This window comes from Cygnus atratus, chromosome 3 (genome assembly GCF_013377495.2).
Source record: "Cygnus atratus isolate AKBS03 ecotype Queensland, Australia chromosome 3, CAtr_DNAZoo_HiC_assembly, whole genome shotgun sequence".
Lineage (NCBI taxonomy): Eukaryota > Metazoa > Chordata > Aves > Anseriformes > Anatidae > Cygnus > Cygnus atratus.
In genome coordinates, this window is record NC_066364.1 from 92,779,961 (window position 1) to 92,794,965 (window position 15,005).

The 15,005-nt window shown below is 37.3% G+C and overlaps 1 protein-coding gene across 10 annotated transcripts in view; it reads left to right on the top strand.

Moving 5' to 3' along the window:
• SRBD1 (S1 RNA binding domain 1) overlaps nucleotides 1-15,005 on the top strand; it is a 127,677-nt gene that overhangs the window by 102,291 nt on the left and 10,381 nt on the right. For 4 of the 10 annotated variants that reach the window (XM_035559707.1, XM_035559734.1, XM_035559716.2 and 1 more), the window contains 3 exons: nucleotides 3,390-3,496; nucleotides 6,092-6,268; nucleotides 9,814-9,984. In XM_035559707.1, the coding sequence (XP_035415600.1) occupies nucleotides 3,390-3,496; nucleotides 6,092-6,268; nucleotides 9,814-9,984 (455 nt within the window). The remainder of the gene's footprint in view (nucleotides 1-3,389; nucleotides 3,497-6,091; nucleotides 6,269-9,813; nucleotides 9,985-15,005) is intronic. The other 6 variants (XM_035559758.2, XM_035559752.2, XM_035559742.2 and 3 more) reach the window with 2 other exon arrangements.

Consider the following 15,005-nt stretch of genomic DNA (forward strand, 5'->3'; position numbering starts at 1 on the left):
TTATGTTTATCTTGATCTGTCACATTTACCCATTAGCTTTTTCGTTATTCATACCTTCACACAGGTGCTGAGATGTCCATTCCAAGTGGTACGTCTGTTATGTATTGAAGTAATAAAGAACTTGGGCATGTCTTCCTTTATTTTTGTTGTTCTTTGTTTATTTTTCATTGGTTGGGTTTTATTTTTTTAATTGTGACTGTCAAGCACCAATAAAGTTAAAAGATGCAAATCATCTCTGAGAAACTTGAGTATTCCTCATTAGAAGCAGATATTCTTGGCAAAAGAAGTAACAGTTGAATATATCTTTTTTCCAAATTGTGTATATTCTGTCATTCGAATTTTTCATGAACTATTGCATCCATAAACTTAAATCTCCAGATAAACATCACTTTCACTTCTGAAGCTGAGCTGTAAGCACTGATCTTCCTTCCGTTAGCAGTGCTATTTCAGGATACTTTGCTTTTGGTTGTATATCCTTTCCCAGTTTTATTTGGGGTATAATTGGCTGAATTGCTTTGAGTTTGCTCTTACCAGAACTGGAAATGAAGCTCTTTGATGAATCAAGTCTCATACAAAGAACTACTAGACCTATGTATTTGCTTACCTTCTTTGCTATACCTTCATCTGTAAATCTTTGTAGAGATGATGGTGGATGTCTCAGATATGAATCACAGGACTCTATTTTTCCTTCTGATGGATGATCATCTTCTTAAGAGTGAGACTGAAAGCTAGGGAACCAGCAGTCCACCCTAATCTCTGTCACAGAGTGCCTGTAAGAAAGCTGGGACTCTATCAGAGAGTGTTGTGATGGGACAAGGGGTAATGGCTTTAAACTAAAAGAGGGTAGGTTTAGATTAGATACACTAATCTGCCCTCTACTCTGCCCTCATGAGACACCATTCTGGAGCACTGCATCGAGGTCTGGGGCTCCCAGCACAAGAAGGGTGTGGACCTCTTAGAGCAGCTCCAGAGGAGGCCATGAAGATGATCAGAGGGTTGCAGCACCTCTCCTATGAAGAAATACTGAGAGCTGGGGTTGTTCAGTCTGAAGAAGGGAAAACTCTGGGGTGATCTCATTGCATCTTTTCAATATGTAAAGGGGCTTATGAAAAGATGGAGAGCAACTTTTTCTTCAGGCACGTAATGATAGGACAGGGGGAATGGTTTTAAACTAAAAGAGCAGAGATTGAGATTAGGTGTTAGGAGGAAGTTCTTCACTCAGAGGGCGGTGAGGCACTGGCACAGGCTGCCCAGAGAAGCTGTGGATGCCCCATCCCTGGAGGTGTTCAAAGCCAGGCTGGACGGGGCTTTGGGCAACCTGGTCTGGTGGGAGGTGTCCCTGCCCATGGCAGGGGGTTGGAACCAGGTGATCTTTAAGGTCCTTTCCAGCCCAAACCATTCTGTGATTCTGTGATTTTAGTGCAAGATGTTTTTAGAGGTGTCCAGGAACTGTGAATTTGTGAATCTGATTCCAAAGTGCCTTGGAGTCGGTGGGATTTCCCAGAAGCAGAAGGAGGTTTTAGTACTCTGCATTTTTTTAGTGCCTTTTGCCTTCCTCCATCATAAAGAGAAAGGAGAAAAAAAAAAAGTTAATATATTTATCTTACAAAATTTTTTACTTTGCAGTTCTTTATGGAAAATCCAAGCCAGTATTTGGTAGCTATACTTGCTAAAAAAAAAAAAAAAAAATTTGGGTGCTTTTGGACTATTTTAGTATTTTATTCTGGTACTCATGTATTACTCTGTGTTATATAAATACATCTTTGTGTTTGTGTGAGCTGGAATCCTCTAGTTCTAGTACGTACCCAGCTGATGACAGAAGGAGGGTATATATAGAACATGCTTACTGAGAGAAGCTGTATCTTCAGTAAAACAGAAATATAGAGACATAAACAAGAGGTGTTTTTGTTTGTTTGTTTTTTAGGATGTTTTCTTGTTTATCTCTCTTTATTCAGAAAAGAAGCTGTGGTGTACTAGTAATACCTTACTAAGTATAAACTGGCGTTTGGTCTGCAAAGCGTGCTTTTAAGCTTTGTGTTTGTGCGTCTGAGACAGTGTAAATGGAAGTACTTATGCATATACAGGGCTTTTTGCACGGAACTTTATACGGGGAGCAGTAATACTAGTGAAATTTTCACTTGCTGTTTATTTATGTAACTTTTTTTGTATATGTCATAATGAAAATTTATCACAATTAGCGTTACCTGAAATGAAGGGGCTAAGAAATACGTTGGCCTGAGTTTTGGGGTTGTTTCGAGTATTAATCACTCACTCTTCAATTAGCTACCAATATTAGTAGATGGAGGTTGACATGTTAAATTTAATTGTGAAAACTTTAAAAGATCTAAATGTCTTTAGAAGATTAAACAAAGTAGTGGATGAAGTGTTTGGTGCCTTGGCTCAAATCCAACTTGGTGTCCTAAATGAGTGCATCACAAAACCACAACAGATCAACCCAGATTTACATGAGTGACGTATAAGAGCCCTGAAGCTAAGCCAACATAGTGATTGAATTAGCTCCTGCATTTAGAGAGGCTTCTCCCTCCAGGTCAGACTTCTAAGCACTGATGGGCTTGTGTGGGGAACTAAAAGTTATAGATTGAAGTATGCCTGTGCTGTGAAGGGAAAGAAATCTTAGAGCTTCAGAACTTTCATCTTTGACAAGTGTGACTGATTTTCTTTTAGGGGAAAAAAGTGGAAATGCTATGAACAATAATGGAAAAAATGGAAGAATTTCCATTAGTTGTGCTTCGGTCAAGGACCTGCCAATCTTCCTAGAAATCTGTTCAAAATCTGAAACATTTCATTGCTGCAGGGTTGATATATACCTTATGTATTGTCCACCCTCATACAATATCTGGTTTGTTCTTTTAGTAAATAATAACTGTACTGTAGAATGATACTTAGAAACAGGACAATCTGCAAACTGTGCAGGTGCAAAAGTACAGCATTTGTGATCTTTAAATACCTTATTTTGAAAATATGATCTTATTTTTTATAGCTCAGACTGAGTTTATACTTAAATAACCATCAGATTGAAGTAAAGAGAGTGGATGAACAGAAGCATTACTCCTTTTAAGCAAGCATTATGCATTTAGTGTAGTTTTGGGTTTTACACGATTCAGGGAAATAGTTATTAAACGAGAAAGAAAACGATCTGATGTGAAGAGTGACTTTATTCTAGGGATTTGTAGTATGACAAAGGTGTGGCAAAAAGATATTGAAGACCTTTTAAAAATACATTCTACAACTTGGTTTTAACAAGTACCCTCACATAAAATATTGATAAGTTCCAGCAAGTATTTTATTAATGTTACTATTGTTTAAAGTCCTTACTTATGTATTCTTCAATATTTCAGTAACCCGATATCTCCATTTTTGTTGTTCAGCATGATGTATCGCAGACTTTGCTCAAAGCAACGCTGGACAGTGTGGTTGAAGAGTGTGTCAGCTTTGTAGGAGTTGATATTAACATCTGCTCAGAAATACTATTAAGGTGAGTCAAACATTTTCCTATTCCAGTAATTACATGGCTCTGGATCACAGAGTCTCTGTTTAGTCTGCCATCTGACTCAAACTCAGCTGGAGCAAATGGCTCTTGTGTTAAACTCCCAATTACATGAAAATGGCACATTAAAACAGTATTTCATTGGACCTTTAAGAGTCAGTTTTTAAGGTGTGATTAGCGTGTGATTCTCCCACATATAATTATTCTTTAGAGGAAAACAGATTTAAAAATGTTGAACCAATAATGCAATTTAGAAAAACTTTGATATAATCAATTTGTATTTTTGCACTAAGAAAGTGATTTTCAAATGTATTTTCTGTCTCTTAGAAGCTGTTTTTATAGGTACTACTAAGTGGAGCAGGCTGTAGAAGTCTGTTGAGGAAAGGAGAAAGGAAGGAGTTAAGGGAAAGTTTTTGAAAAGTACATCCTTTTTGTTATATCTGAAAATTTTAAAAGTAATTGTTCCATATTTACTTGGAAAAATGTTCTGGTTTTTATTTCTCTTAGTTAGAAATCAATCTCAGTCTCAGATGTGTACCATTCAGAATCATTTAGCTGAACAGCCTCTCGGAAGAGCAAAGTCTTGCTGTCATTCTCTCTAGTAGGAGGGGAAGAAAAAGCGTGTCCATAATATTGGCAGTGACAATTGTGTTAGGTATAAAAGTTGAGAAAAATATATTCTTGCCAGCTCTATTTTTAATTTTTTTATTTTTCTAAGCCCTTATTTTCTTTCCTGAAAATGTTGTCTTCCCGTATTTTTAAGGGGCTTTCCTATTTTTGTTGTTCTTTGTTGCCTTTCCACTTTCTCTTCCATATTTGTGTTGTGTGTGTGTCTAAGTCTTAGTCTGGGTCTTGCCTTCTGTCTTCCCTTTCAGATTTAGATAAGTTATTAGTAAGAAAGAAAGCAATACCTATTGGTGAATGAGGCTGAGAAGCTTTCATTCCATAACTAGAAACCTGCTTTAACAAGTGTAACGTATAAGCACTGTCAGAAGAGTATGTCCATGTTGTGCAGTTCAGCCGAGGGCATTGTGCTCAGGTGCTGCAGTGTCTCTACAGGACTGCCTGACCGTGTGGAGTGACACTGTCCAGTCATGGCTGTAGGTGGTAACCATGTTGGCTAACTACTTTGGACTAATTAGCCTTGCTTCTGATGATCATGTGCATGTGCTACTTTAAGTTCTGGATCTAACCTGATTCTTAATAGTTCAACTCTGCTGTTCTGTGTAGATGTGCTCTAAATTTCCCTTGGATGTACAGTTAATGAAATTGTCACTCTTGCTAGAAGTGCAAGGTGCAGGCCTTTCTGGTCATGCTTTCTGATGCATTAAATACACTTGTTGCAATACATGACACTTGAAAAGGATGACAACATTACAGCACCTGCAATATTGCTGAGTATCTTCAAAGACTTAAGATCATCAGTGGAAAATTAAGTGAACTGTCACATTCCTTTGTCAGTGTAAATAAACCAGATATTTTTAATGTTTTTAAGAAAATTTTGGAGAAAATTCCACACTTAATGATTAATATTTTTCTATATGGTTAAAGGTGTGTCTCCATTTTAATTCTGAGATTTCACCAACTTTGGGTTATTTTTAAACGTCTGCTTGAGGATGAGAATAATGGAAAGATTTTTTTATTCTCATTCCTGATTTCAGCTATTCCTGCCAGGTTTGTTTTTTCTAGAATCAGTGCCATTCCACAAGCAGGTCTTTGCTGCCATTGACTTAAAGCAAAAGCACCTGATATTTAGAGCCATATGGGCAACATTTCCTTCTCTAGTGCCAGGAGTAACTGTCCGCCACAGCACTTTTCCCTCTTTCTGTGATTATCGTACTCCATGTGAGTACAACTTGGGTATATGTACGTACAGAAAACATGCAGCAAACTCACTGCTTCCTGAAGGAACTTGGCTTACTGCAATTGCATTTCACAGGTAAGTTCTTTGCCAGATTTAAGTTGCCCTCGGAACAACTCATGCAGCCTGTTCCCAGCTGCTCTTTTATCTCAAGAGCAGCTGAGAGAAAAGGAACAAGCTGTGTGAATCTGTTAAATCATGTGAGGAAGGCAAGCTGCTCCCAGTCACCCTCCTTCTGGATAGCAGACGTCAGCCCTTCATGTTGGGGCAAGGTGTTGCAGTATCACTGGAAGACAATAGCTGAGAGGGGGCTGTTCACACAGGAACAATTTATCTGTCCTGAACCCTCCTCCCACGTCGTTTCCTGAAGAGGGCAGCTGGGGGCTGGCCATAAGACATGACAAATTGAATTGCTATTACAGAAATAGCCCACAGATCATAAATTACATGTCCCTGGCTTACTAGTTAGGTATGTGCAGAAGTGTATTGCTATACCAAGTTTTGTTGACTTGAGAGGATTCCTTCCGCAGAATTCAGAGAGGATCTTTTTTCGGGCTATGGCTTTGCTCTGGGAGTTTATTTGCAAAATTCCTAGCTGTGTTTAATTTTTGTAGGTTTTGTAAACCAGCTTTTCTACAGTAATGCATGTACTTGTAATGGATACGACTTGTATTAATGACTGTTCAATGGTAATAAATGTATTTTGTAAACTTCGCTGTCAGACATATTGCAGGACTGAATGCTAACAGAGCTAGAAATATAATTGAATGGCGAGAGAAGAATGGACCATTTATAAATCGAGAACAGCTCAAGGAAGTTAAGGGTCTGGGCCCTAAAACTTTCCAACAGTGTGCTGGCTTCATCAGATTCAATCAAGAATATATAAAGACTTTCTGCAGGTAATAATGATGTTAGTTGTCTTGACAAAGTTACCTAAAACAGTATGAGAAGTCTTTGCTTTCTCTTTTGTATTCAGGTTTGAGAGGAATCCTAAGCCTTTGCCCTCTGAAAGAAAATATCTTGACAAATGAAGTATTTTAAGTCAGTGGTTGAACACAGCTCTTCCACTGCATCATCATGGTTTATTAGCCTAAGTAATGGTTTCTATAGGTATGCAAGTTCAGTCACAAATTCTGCAATTGAATCAATAGAAGCAATTTGACATGTGGCAGTGTCATTATCTATGAGATATTAAAACATGACAGACTTGTGCTTCATATAATTTAGAGATTGTTAAATCTGTTTTAGTGTGGTGAAGATTGATACTCTGCAGAAGGCATTGGTAGTAAACTAGAGAAGATTTTCTGAGAGTTTCAGTTCCATTACCTGGAGAGAGAGAGTTAAATAGGCTGTCTGGTGTAAGCTCTGTCTGTGTTATACTTTTGTACCTAGCAAGCGTAATGTGACTTCCTGCCTTCTCAAATATGTAAGAAGCCTCTTCTCACCTCCAGTTGTCAACACTCGGTCATCCTTTTGCCTGCCATTTCATTTCTTGTTTCTCTACCAAGTCTTTTCCTCTTGCAACCATTCATTCTGCTTCTTCTCTTCACCTGAAATACTTCCTCTCCATAACTGAAAGTGCCCTTTGTAGGGCAATGTCTCTTCTATCATTCCCATTTGTTTTTCCAATATAAAAAACTAGGAAAAGGCACAGTGGTAGCACCATCCCCACCCTTTTGCTGCTGACTCCTCTTAAAAAAAAAAAAATTTTCCTGGGAAGCACATGCTATTTTTTAGCCAACGCAATGCTCAGAAGCAATACTGTATTCCCAGTTGCTGCTGGCCAAACAGCACATGCGTAACTTCCAGGCAGGAGGTAGGCACATTAGGACTGGCATACTGCCCGGGTAGAAGGGATACAGATCGGTTGCCCATCTGGCAGGGAGGCACGTGCTGCAGGCCAAACAGTGCACGCTGCAATCACCAGAAGGCTAAAGAAATAGGCTGTAGATGATTGATAGGTCTTACATTGTACAGATCTGTTCTAGTGAATGCTGCAGTACAAACAGGGGAGGGGAAGGCTGGTGCCATGTTTTTTTTCCAGAAGTTCACTGGTGAAGAACTTCATATCTTTTTTTTTTTTTTCCCAGAAATTCAGCGGTGAAATGTTTAACAACATATTTTTTTCCCCTTTCTGGAGCACACTGCTGCTGTTAGTCAGATTCCATAAAACTTGAGAACACTGTATAACCTGAAAAATCTGCTATAATTTTGAGTTTGTTGCCAAAATAAAGCTCTAAAAGCATTGCCTCCACAACAGTTCTTGAGGGCCTGGGAGGCAAGACTAAAACTTTGTGAAATGGACTTTGGGAAGGTTTTATTTTTGTCCTCTCTAATCATGTTGATGGAGTGTTGTGTGAATTAGTTTTTATTCTTTGTACTTACAAGTTAATGAATAATCAATGGTTATTTAAAATATTGATGTTGCTAGAGAAAGTTATGCTGCAATTCTGCGTACATTCCATGTAGAGGTAGAGCCTGAAACGTGAGTGCTAGTTCGGAGTCCTCCAGTGCGTTCTGCTTTGTTCTGCGAAAGCAGAAAGCATTTGTGATTTAAGAAACAAAACAAACAAAAACAGATGACTGAACGGAAGAGGAGTCATTTGATGCCTTTAGTATCGTGAGCATTTTTTTTTTTTTAACTTGAGGGAAATTTTAGAAGCGTAACAGTTGTGCATATGTTACACCCACAAGCTGGTCTTCTTTCCTGTCTTTTGTTGCATCATTGTTGTTCATGTACAGTCCTTCTGCCATTGCAGGCAATCTGTCCATGGATTTTGGAACCTTTGTTATCCAGACAGTTAAAGAAGAAAAGCCCAACCCAAGTGCTAATTGTACCTAACAGACTAGAAGTCAATATTGTATTCTATTTTAAGGAAGGCTGTATTAAGATACTTCCACAAAACCAGAATAGAATAGTTCAGCTGGGAGGGACCGTCAAAGGTTATCAGGTCCAACTGCCTGAGCACTCCAGAGCTGACCAAAAGTTAAAGCATGTTATTAAGCATGGCATTAACCAAATGCCTCTTGAACACTGACAGGTGTGGGGCCTCAACCACCTCACTAGGAAGTCTGTTCTAGTTTTTGACCCCCTTCATGGTTAAGAAATTGTTCCTCATGTCCAGTCTGAACCTGCCCTGGCCCAGCTTTGTGCCGGTCCCACACATATTGTCATTGGAGCAACTGGCACCACCATCTCTGTTTCCCTGGCTCAGGAAGTTTTAGAGAGCAATGAGGTCTCTTGATAATCTTTTCACCAGATTGGACAGCCCGAGTGTCCTCTGCCTCTCCTCATAGGACATGCCTTCCAGCCCTTTTACCAGCTTTGTTGACGCTTTCAAGTATCTTAACATCCTTCCTACATTTTGGCGTCCAGAACTGCACACAGTATTCAGAGTGAGGCCACACCAATACTAAATATAACAGGAGAATCACCTCTTTTGACCAGCTGGCTATACTGTGGTTAATGTACCCCAAAATACCAAAATTTGCCCTCTTGGCTGCCAGGGCACACTGCTGGCTCCTGTTGAGCCTCCTGTTGACCAGCACCCTCAGGTCTCCTTCTGCAGATCTGCTCTCCAGCCACTTGTCTCCTCGTCTGTACTTGTGACAGGCATTACTCCAACCCAGGTGCAGAACATAGTATATACCTTTCTGGTAATATTTTTTAAATACTGAAATACTGGTAGGTTTGACCTTTAGATTTTTACTGTTCCAAGCAAATCTCAGTTTGAATTCTTTTGATTTGAAATTTTTCATATTTAGACCTGGCCCATGTTTGAGCAGATTTTCTCAGAAATGTAAGTTTAGAAAGTGAAGTACTATGGTCTAAGGACTTGTGCTGCTTAAACATTAAAACTTACTTTGTTCTGCAATTTGCTTACCTAAAGACGATATGAATAGGAAATTTTGTTATATTTTTTTTTCAAATTGTATTCATCTCTTTTAAATGACGAAGCCTAAGTGCTGAAAGTTAATTATGAAAGTATCCTCGCATCAGGTAGGTAAACAGAATTGTCCCCATTTGACAGACAGAAGATACCATCCAGATTGCAAACGAAACAGTAGATTGTGTAGTGGGGCATTTTACACCGTCAGCACTTTCATTTTCAGGAAGTGCTTTGCTTTAACACTACAAATCATGTAGTTTGCTTCATTTGTTACTTCCTTTGTAATCTTGGCATCCCAAAGAAATTTTGATGAAGCACAGAATCTAATATTTACTTCTATTTTAAATGAATTTATGCATACATCAATATGATAGATTTTCATGCTATAATTAAGATTAAGATAAGATTCACCCACAATTACCATTTAAGTTTTTTTTTTACTTTTCATTGAGATTGAGCATCGTATAAAAGTTTGATGGCGTTTTTCATGTGTGGGCACTGTGCTGGGATCTTGTTCAGTTAGAATGACACGTCCATCTTTTGATTTCTGACAGTAGTAAGAAAACTCAACTTGGAAGTCATGCACTTTTGACTAAAGCAGGTGCACAAGCCACCAGTGAAAAACAAGCTAAAAAGAAGAGCAAACCAACACCAAGTTCCTCACAGCAGCCCAATCCTTTGGACCAAACTTGTATCCATCCAGAGTCTTACAACATTGCAATGAGGTAAGCAGTGGGAAAGTTTTTGAATTGTCAATTTAAAAAATGAAAGTACTGATTTTTCTGATAACAGCCTCCTCAGCCTTTTGAGGCAGGAACATTTATATTAAATTGATGCTTTCTCCTCTTTCTCAAGAAAGTGGCATGCTTCACCGGTGAAGGATTTCAGATTGATGAATTTTGCCTCTTATGTGCATGCAAGTTTTTAGAGTTTCGTGTTTTCCTTTGCTTTTTAGTTTTCACGTTTTTCAGTATGAGAGTTGGTATTTTTCTAAACTTTGCCAAACTTTTGTCCCCTGATTCTGACTTTGTATCACTGTTTGCCCCCTATTTGAGAACATTTTTCTCAATTTGCTTCTGTTTGGCAACATTTTTTATGCCACACATTACACTGTTTGGACTTCTGGTTCACAAAGTATGGAGACAAATCATCTGTTCCAGCAGTGACTGAAAACTTGATTTCTGTCTTCAGCCTTGCCCCCATATGTTAAGTAAAGGATTTCTGAGGCATTCTTCTGTAATGTAACTTTTTTCAGGTAGGAATACTTCCTCTTTTTGTGCATGTATTTATATTTCCCCAGCAAAACTATTGACTTTATACATTTCCCTTTGGCAAATGCTTCTACAACTGGGTGTGACCATTTCATTGTTAAATTTTACATGGATACTGGAAAATGCTGTCTGGTGTCTTTGAATGCTCAGGTAGTGAGATACTCTATTGAATTTGGTGAAACTGAAAGCACTTACATTTTTGAGGCCAACAGCGAAGCAGTACATGCATCAAGTTTGTTAGTAAGAAGTATAATTTCAGAGAAACTGCATAGATTGATTTAAAACACCGTAATAGAATGTATTAGCTCATGGTAATTTCCGTGCAAATTAATAGAAAATGTCTAATTCACCTTGTGATTATTGATTGTGCTTTATATGCTATTTTGCCCAATACCTTATTTAAAAAATAATTTAATTTGTTCTTACAAATAATGTAATTGAAATGCTGTGCAAATTTTCAGTTAGTGGTAGTTTAATATCTCTGCATCATTTAAAACTGCTTTTATTTTGTTGCTTGTATATGGCATGTGCCAAACAAACTTCCTGCTCAGTGAATTTTGACCACCAAGATTTGTTATGCATGTGTGTTTGTGCACACAAGTGCATGGACATATTTGAGCATATCTCATTATTATGAGGCTTTAAAATTAAGTTCTGATGTTGCAAGATCTAATTAAGATGTCTATGTTAGGTTCCCAATTATATGAATGCTATGGTAGTTTTAGTATATGACCTTTGGCTAAAAGAAGAGAATGCTTTGCGTGTAAGTCACAAAAAAAGTAATTAGGAACCCATGTTTGCCTCTCTGTAGAGGGGTTCTGCAGCTGGTGAATGCTAGTGGAAGATGTGATCTTTTCTATCATCAGCCCTGGTTGAAATTAGGCTCGGCCTGTCCTCTTGAGAAAACATTATTTCCTACCATAAACCAGGACATATTTGTTTTTGTAAGTGCTTTGCAGTGAACAGGTTCCTTTTTTACGGCATGCTGGAGATAATTTTGTCAGGAGTTAAATGCTTTAGGGTTCTTATCATCTCAGAATATTATTCCTGGAGAAACATAGTTGTGCTTCCTGTCTATAACAAAACAATCCTTAAGCCTCAAAGAAAGATGCTGAATTTCTGAATTCATGAAGCTTGTGTTTCTTATCTAAAAAAATTTATAGACCTTGCATTTTTAGGACATCTTCCTTGCTCTGTTAGCTCTCCAGTGGAGATAATTGCATTTAGAACTTGCAGTGTATAGGTGCACATTGTTTCCTTCTGTTGGGCACAGACTATACTTTTGTTTCCATCTTCTCTATGCCGCATTTCCTCCTTCCTTGGGCCACATTCTAAGGCCAGTATGAAATTGCCCACTAGTGTCCCTACTCTTTGTGCAGTGTATAAAGGAGACACTTTGGTTTCTCCTTTTCTTTAGCCTTTCCACTTTTTTTCTTAGGCATTGCTATTTCATACTAGTTCTTTGCCTCATGCATAGCTGAAAAAAAAGAAAATTTTAAAAAATCAGCCAAGATCCTGATATCAGTGATTCTACATTTGTTAAGTGACACAAAGGATCAGAAAGCTTGGTCAGCCCTACTGTAGATTGTTCAGAGTTACTGTAAATAAATGAAGCATTAACGTTGATTTTCCATATTGAATTTCATTCAATTTAAATATCAAGTAATCAGGATTTGGTTTGTATCCCATTTGGCTTTCCACCTCTAGTACAATAATATAATCAGTACAAGTGTTCATAGTGTTACCAGCTTCACTTAAAGGTTGATTGACGTGGAAAGACTGCTTCAGGGAGCAGAGAAGTTTAGCCAGTCAGTGGTAGAATACTATAGCATTTTATCTGCATATAATGCCATCACAAAGGTTGATCAGAAAATAAAGAATTGTGAGCACAGGTTACTTTATGTGTGAAGTAGTGAGTAGTAGTATTGCTGTGCAGGGTAGTTAGGTGTTCACATACAACTGAAAATCTGAAGACAATTTTAATAGGTAGAATATAATTATATGACTTTGAATTTTGCTGGGAACCCAGAATTAGCACCATTTATTTTTTTAAAGCAAAACAAAAACTTTAATGTGCACAAGTTTTACAACTCAACCAAAAGACAGTTGTTGGAGTCAGAATTATGCATGACTCAGAGAGGAGGCTGCCACCTATTGCACTGCCAACACTGCTTAGAGATACCTTGGAGTGTCTTAAAATGTGCTCACAGTCAAACTCATTGGGCTTTGGGAGTTTCAAAGACATTAGAAAAGTATGACGTGGCTACAGACCAATGCTATGTTTCATGTCATTTATTTGCCTAATGCAATTACTTGAAACTAAGTTTCCAGCTGTGCCATTCATTGTCTGTTCTTTGATTCCCACCAAGCACTTTCCCTTCCCAGACCGATTTTTTCAGGTGAAATACTTAAATCAAAGTGCATGTTGTAGGTATTGTGGCATAAAAGTTTCTTTATGCAAAAGAATGTCAGTTGGTATTAAAGTAAATAAACGTTATCAGATTTTTATATTTTTGGAACACCTTAAATAATAAGCATAGCATCTGTCCCTGTAACAGAATTGGTCTTTTCTGTTTGCTTTGGACTTTCTGTGTTATCTTACTTACATTTATCTATCTTATATTTATCTATCTTATAGTTTAAAAAAATAAGTCTCAAGGTGCTTTTTATCAAGGTACTCTATGTTCAACAGTATTTTTCTTGCAATCGAAAGATGTTTTCCTTGAAAGTTCATTAAATATGAAGGCAATAACTTGAAGTAGCTTGATACCACAAAATGGTGCAGAGAAGGTGGCAGGGGAAATAGTCCTAATGTTTTTTCCTTCCAAAGAGCTGTTTGAAGAAGAAGAAGGAAAAAGAGAAAAAAAAACAAACAGATGTGCAGTAAACTGACAAAAACCAAGATGTGTAATATGAAAAATCGGCACTTGTGACATAAGGTCTAAATATAAACCAGATATAATCCCATCAAGCAACTAATGGTTTAATTCAGTAATGATTATATATTTTAAAAGCTGTTTTTTTTAAAAAAAAAAAAAAAAAAAAAGCTTATAAGCCTTACTGAAATCAACCAGCTTCTGAAGGACTTTTTAAGATGTTAGTACTAAACTAACTCTGCTATGGTTTAAAACCCTTGATAGTTTTTGTAATTTAAATTTAATGTGCATGAGAACCATTGGAACTGTTAGAAGTGGGTTAGAATCAGAACTTAATACATATATTTTTAAACAAAATACATTTTAAGTTAGCTCTGTTTCTTTGCTGCTCTCAAAGTATCACTTTCTTCTTTCTCACTGTTTGCACAACTTTGTCAGTCACAGTGTCACACTCACAGGTGGATCTGTGCTGACAGAAGGCAGAATTGTTACGATGAATAAGATGAACAGATTAGATTCAAGGCATCAAAATACAGCATTGCATATCTCTTACCACAGAAATCAAAATGGATGGAATAGATGTTGCATAAAAGCTTCCTCATGCCATGTCTACCACATCTTGCCGTGAGAAAAGGCTTTCATAAAAATTTTAGTGGATTAAAAGTTTTCATGGGAAATTACATTTATTTTTAAACAAAATGAGCCAGTAATTTTTATCCACTGCTTCTATCCAAATTACCCAAAGGCAGTAGTCCACATTACAGATTTATGACACACAAAATTATCAGTTTTTAAAACAATGTTTCTGAGGGATAGAAGTTCACCAAAATTTCAAACCACTAATTTTCTTTTTTTCTGAAGTATTTTGTAGCTTGAAAGGCCAAGCCGTTTTAAAAAAATTGGTTAAAAGAATTGCTCCCAAGTGGTAACTTTGGTTGCCAAGCTTTAGGCTGGAGTCAATTTTTATGGCTGAATTAGAAACCCCTGAAAAATAGTTTTTTTTAGAATGGAAACACTGATGTAATCTTTACTACAGTGGCACAAATGGTGCTGGTATGATTGATTTATGGCACTTAGACGTCTTAACTTAAAATCTGTACAATTTCTGTAAAATAATTGGAAAACATCCTACTGGTGATTTAACACGCTGCAGATGACCAAAACATTTTTTGTTATGGTTTCCACACTGTCAAAGCTCAGCTTTGTCATGTGCAGTGATCAAGCTTACAAACACCTTTAACTATTATGAATCATAATTTCCTAAATGTTAAAGAAAAAAAAAGTCTCTTAAAGTACTTTGTAGGCAGCATATTTTCCTGCAAAGCTGTGTTTTAAGTTTCTGAGAAGTCTATATGTGAAAACCATTTTATAGTGGCAGAATCTTCTACATACAATTAATACAACATGTAGAGCATATCCAGTTTCTTGGTACATATTGTAAAAGAACTGCTAAGAAAACCAAGGAAACATTTAGGAAGTCCCAAGAAGTTACAACCAGGTTATGCTTATAAACCAAAATGCTGGGGGAAAAAAAAGAAAGGCAATGTTATTCCTTTGTTGTGTCATTCTGCTGGGTGCAGTTGGTTTCATATGACTGAA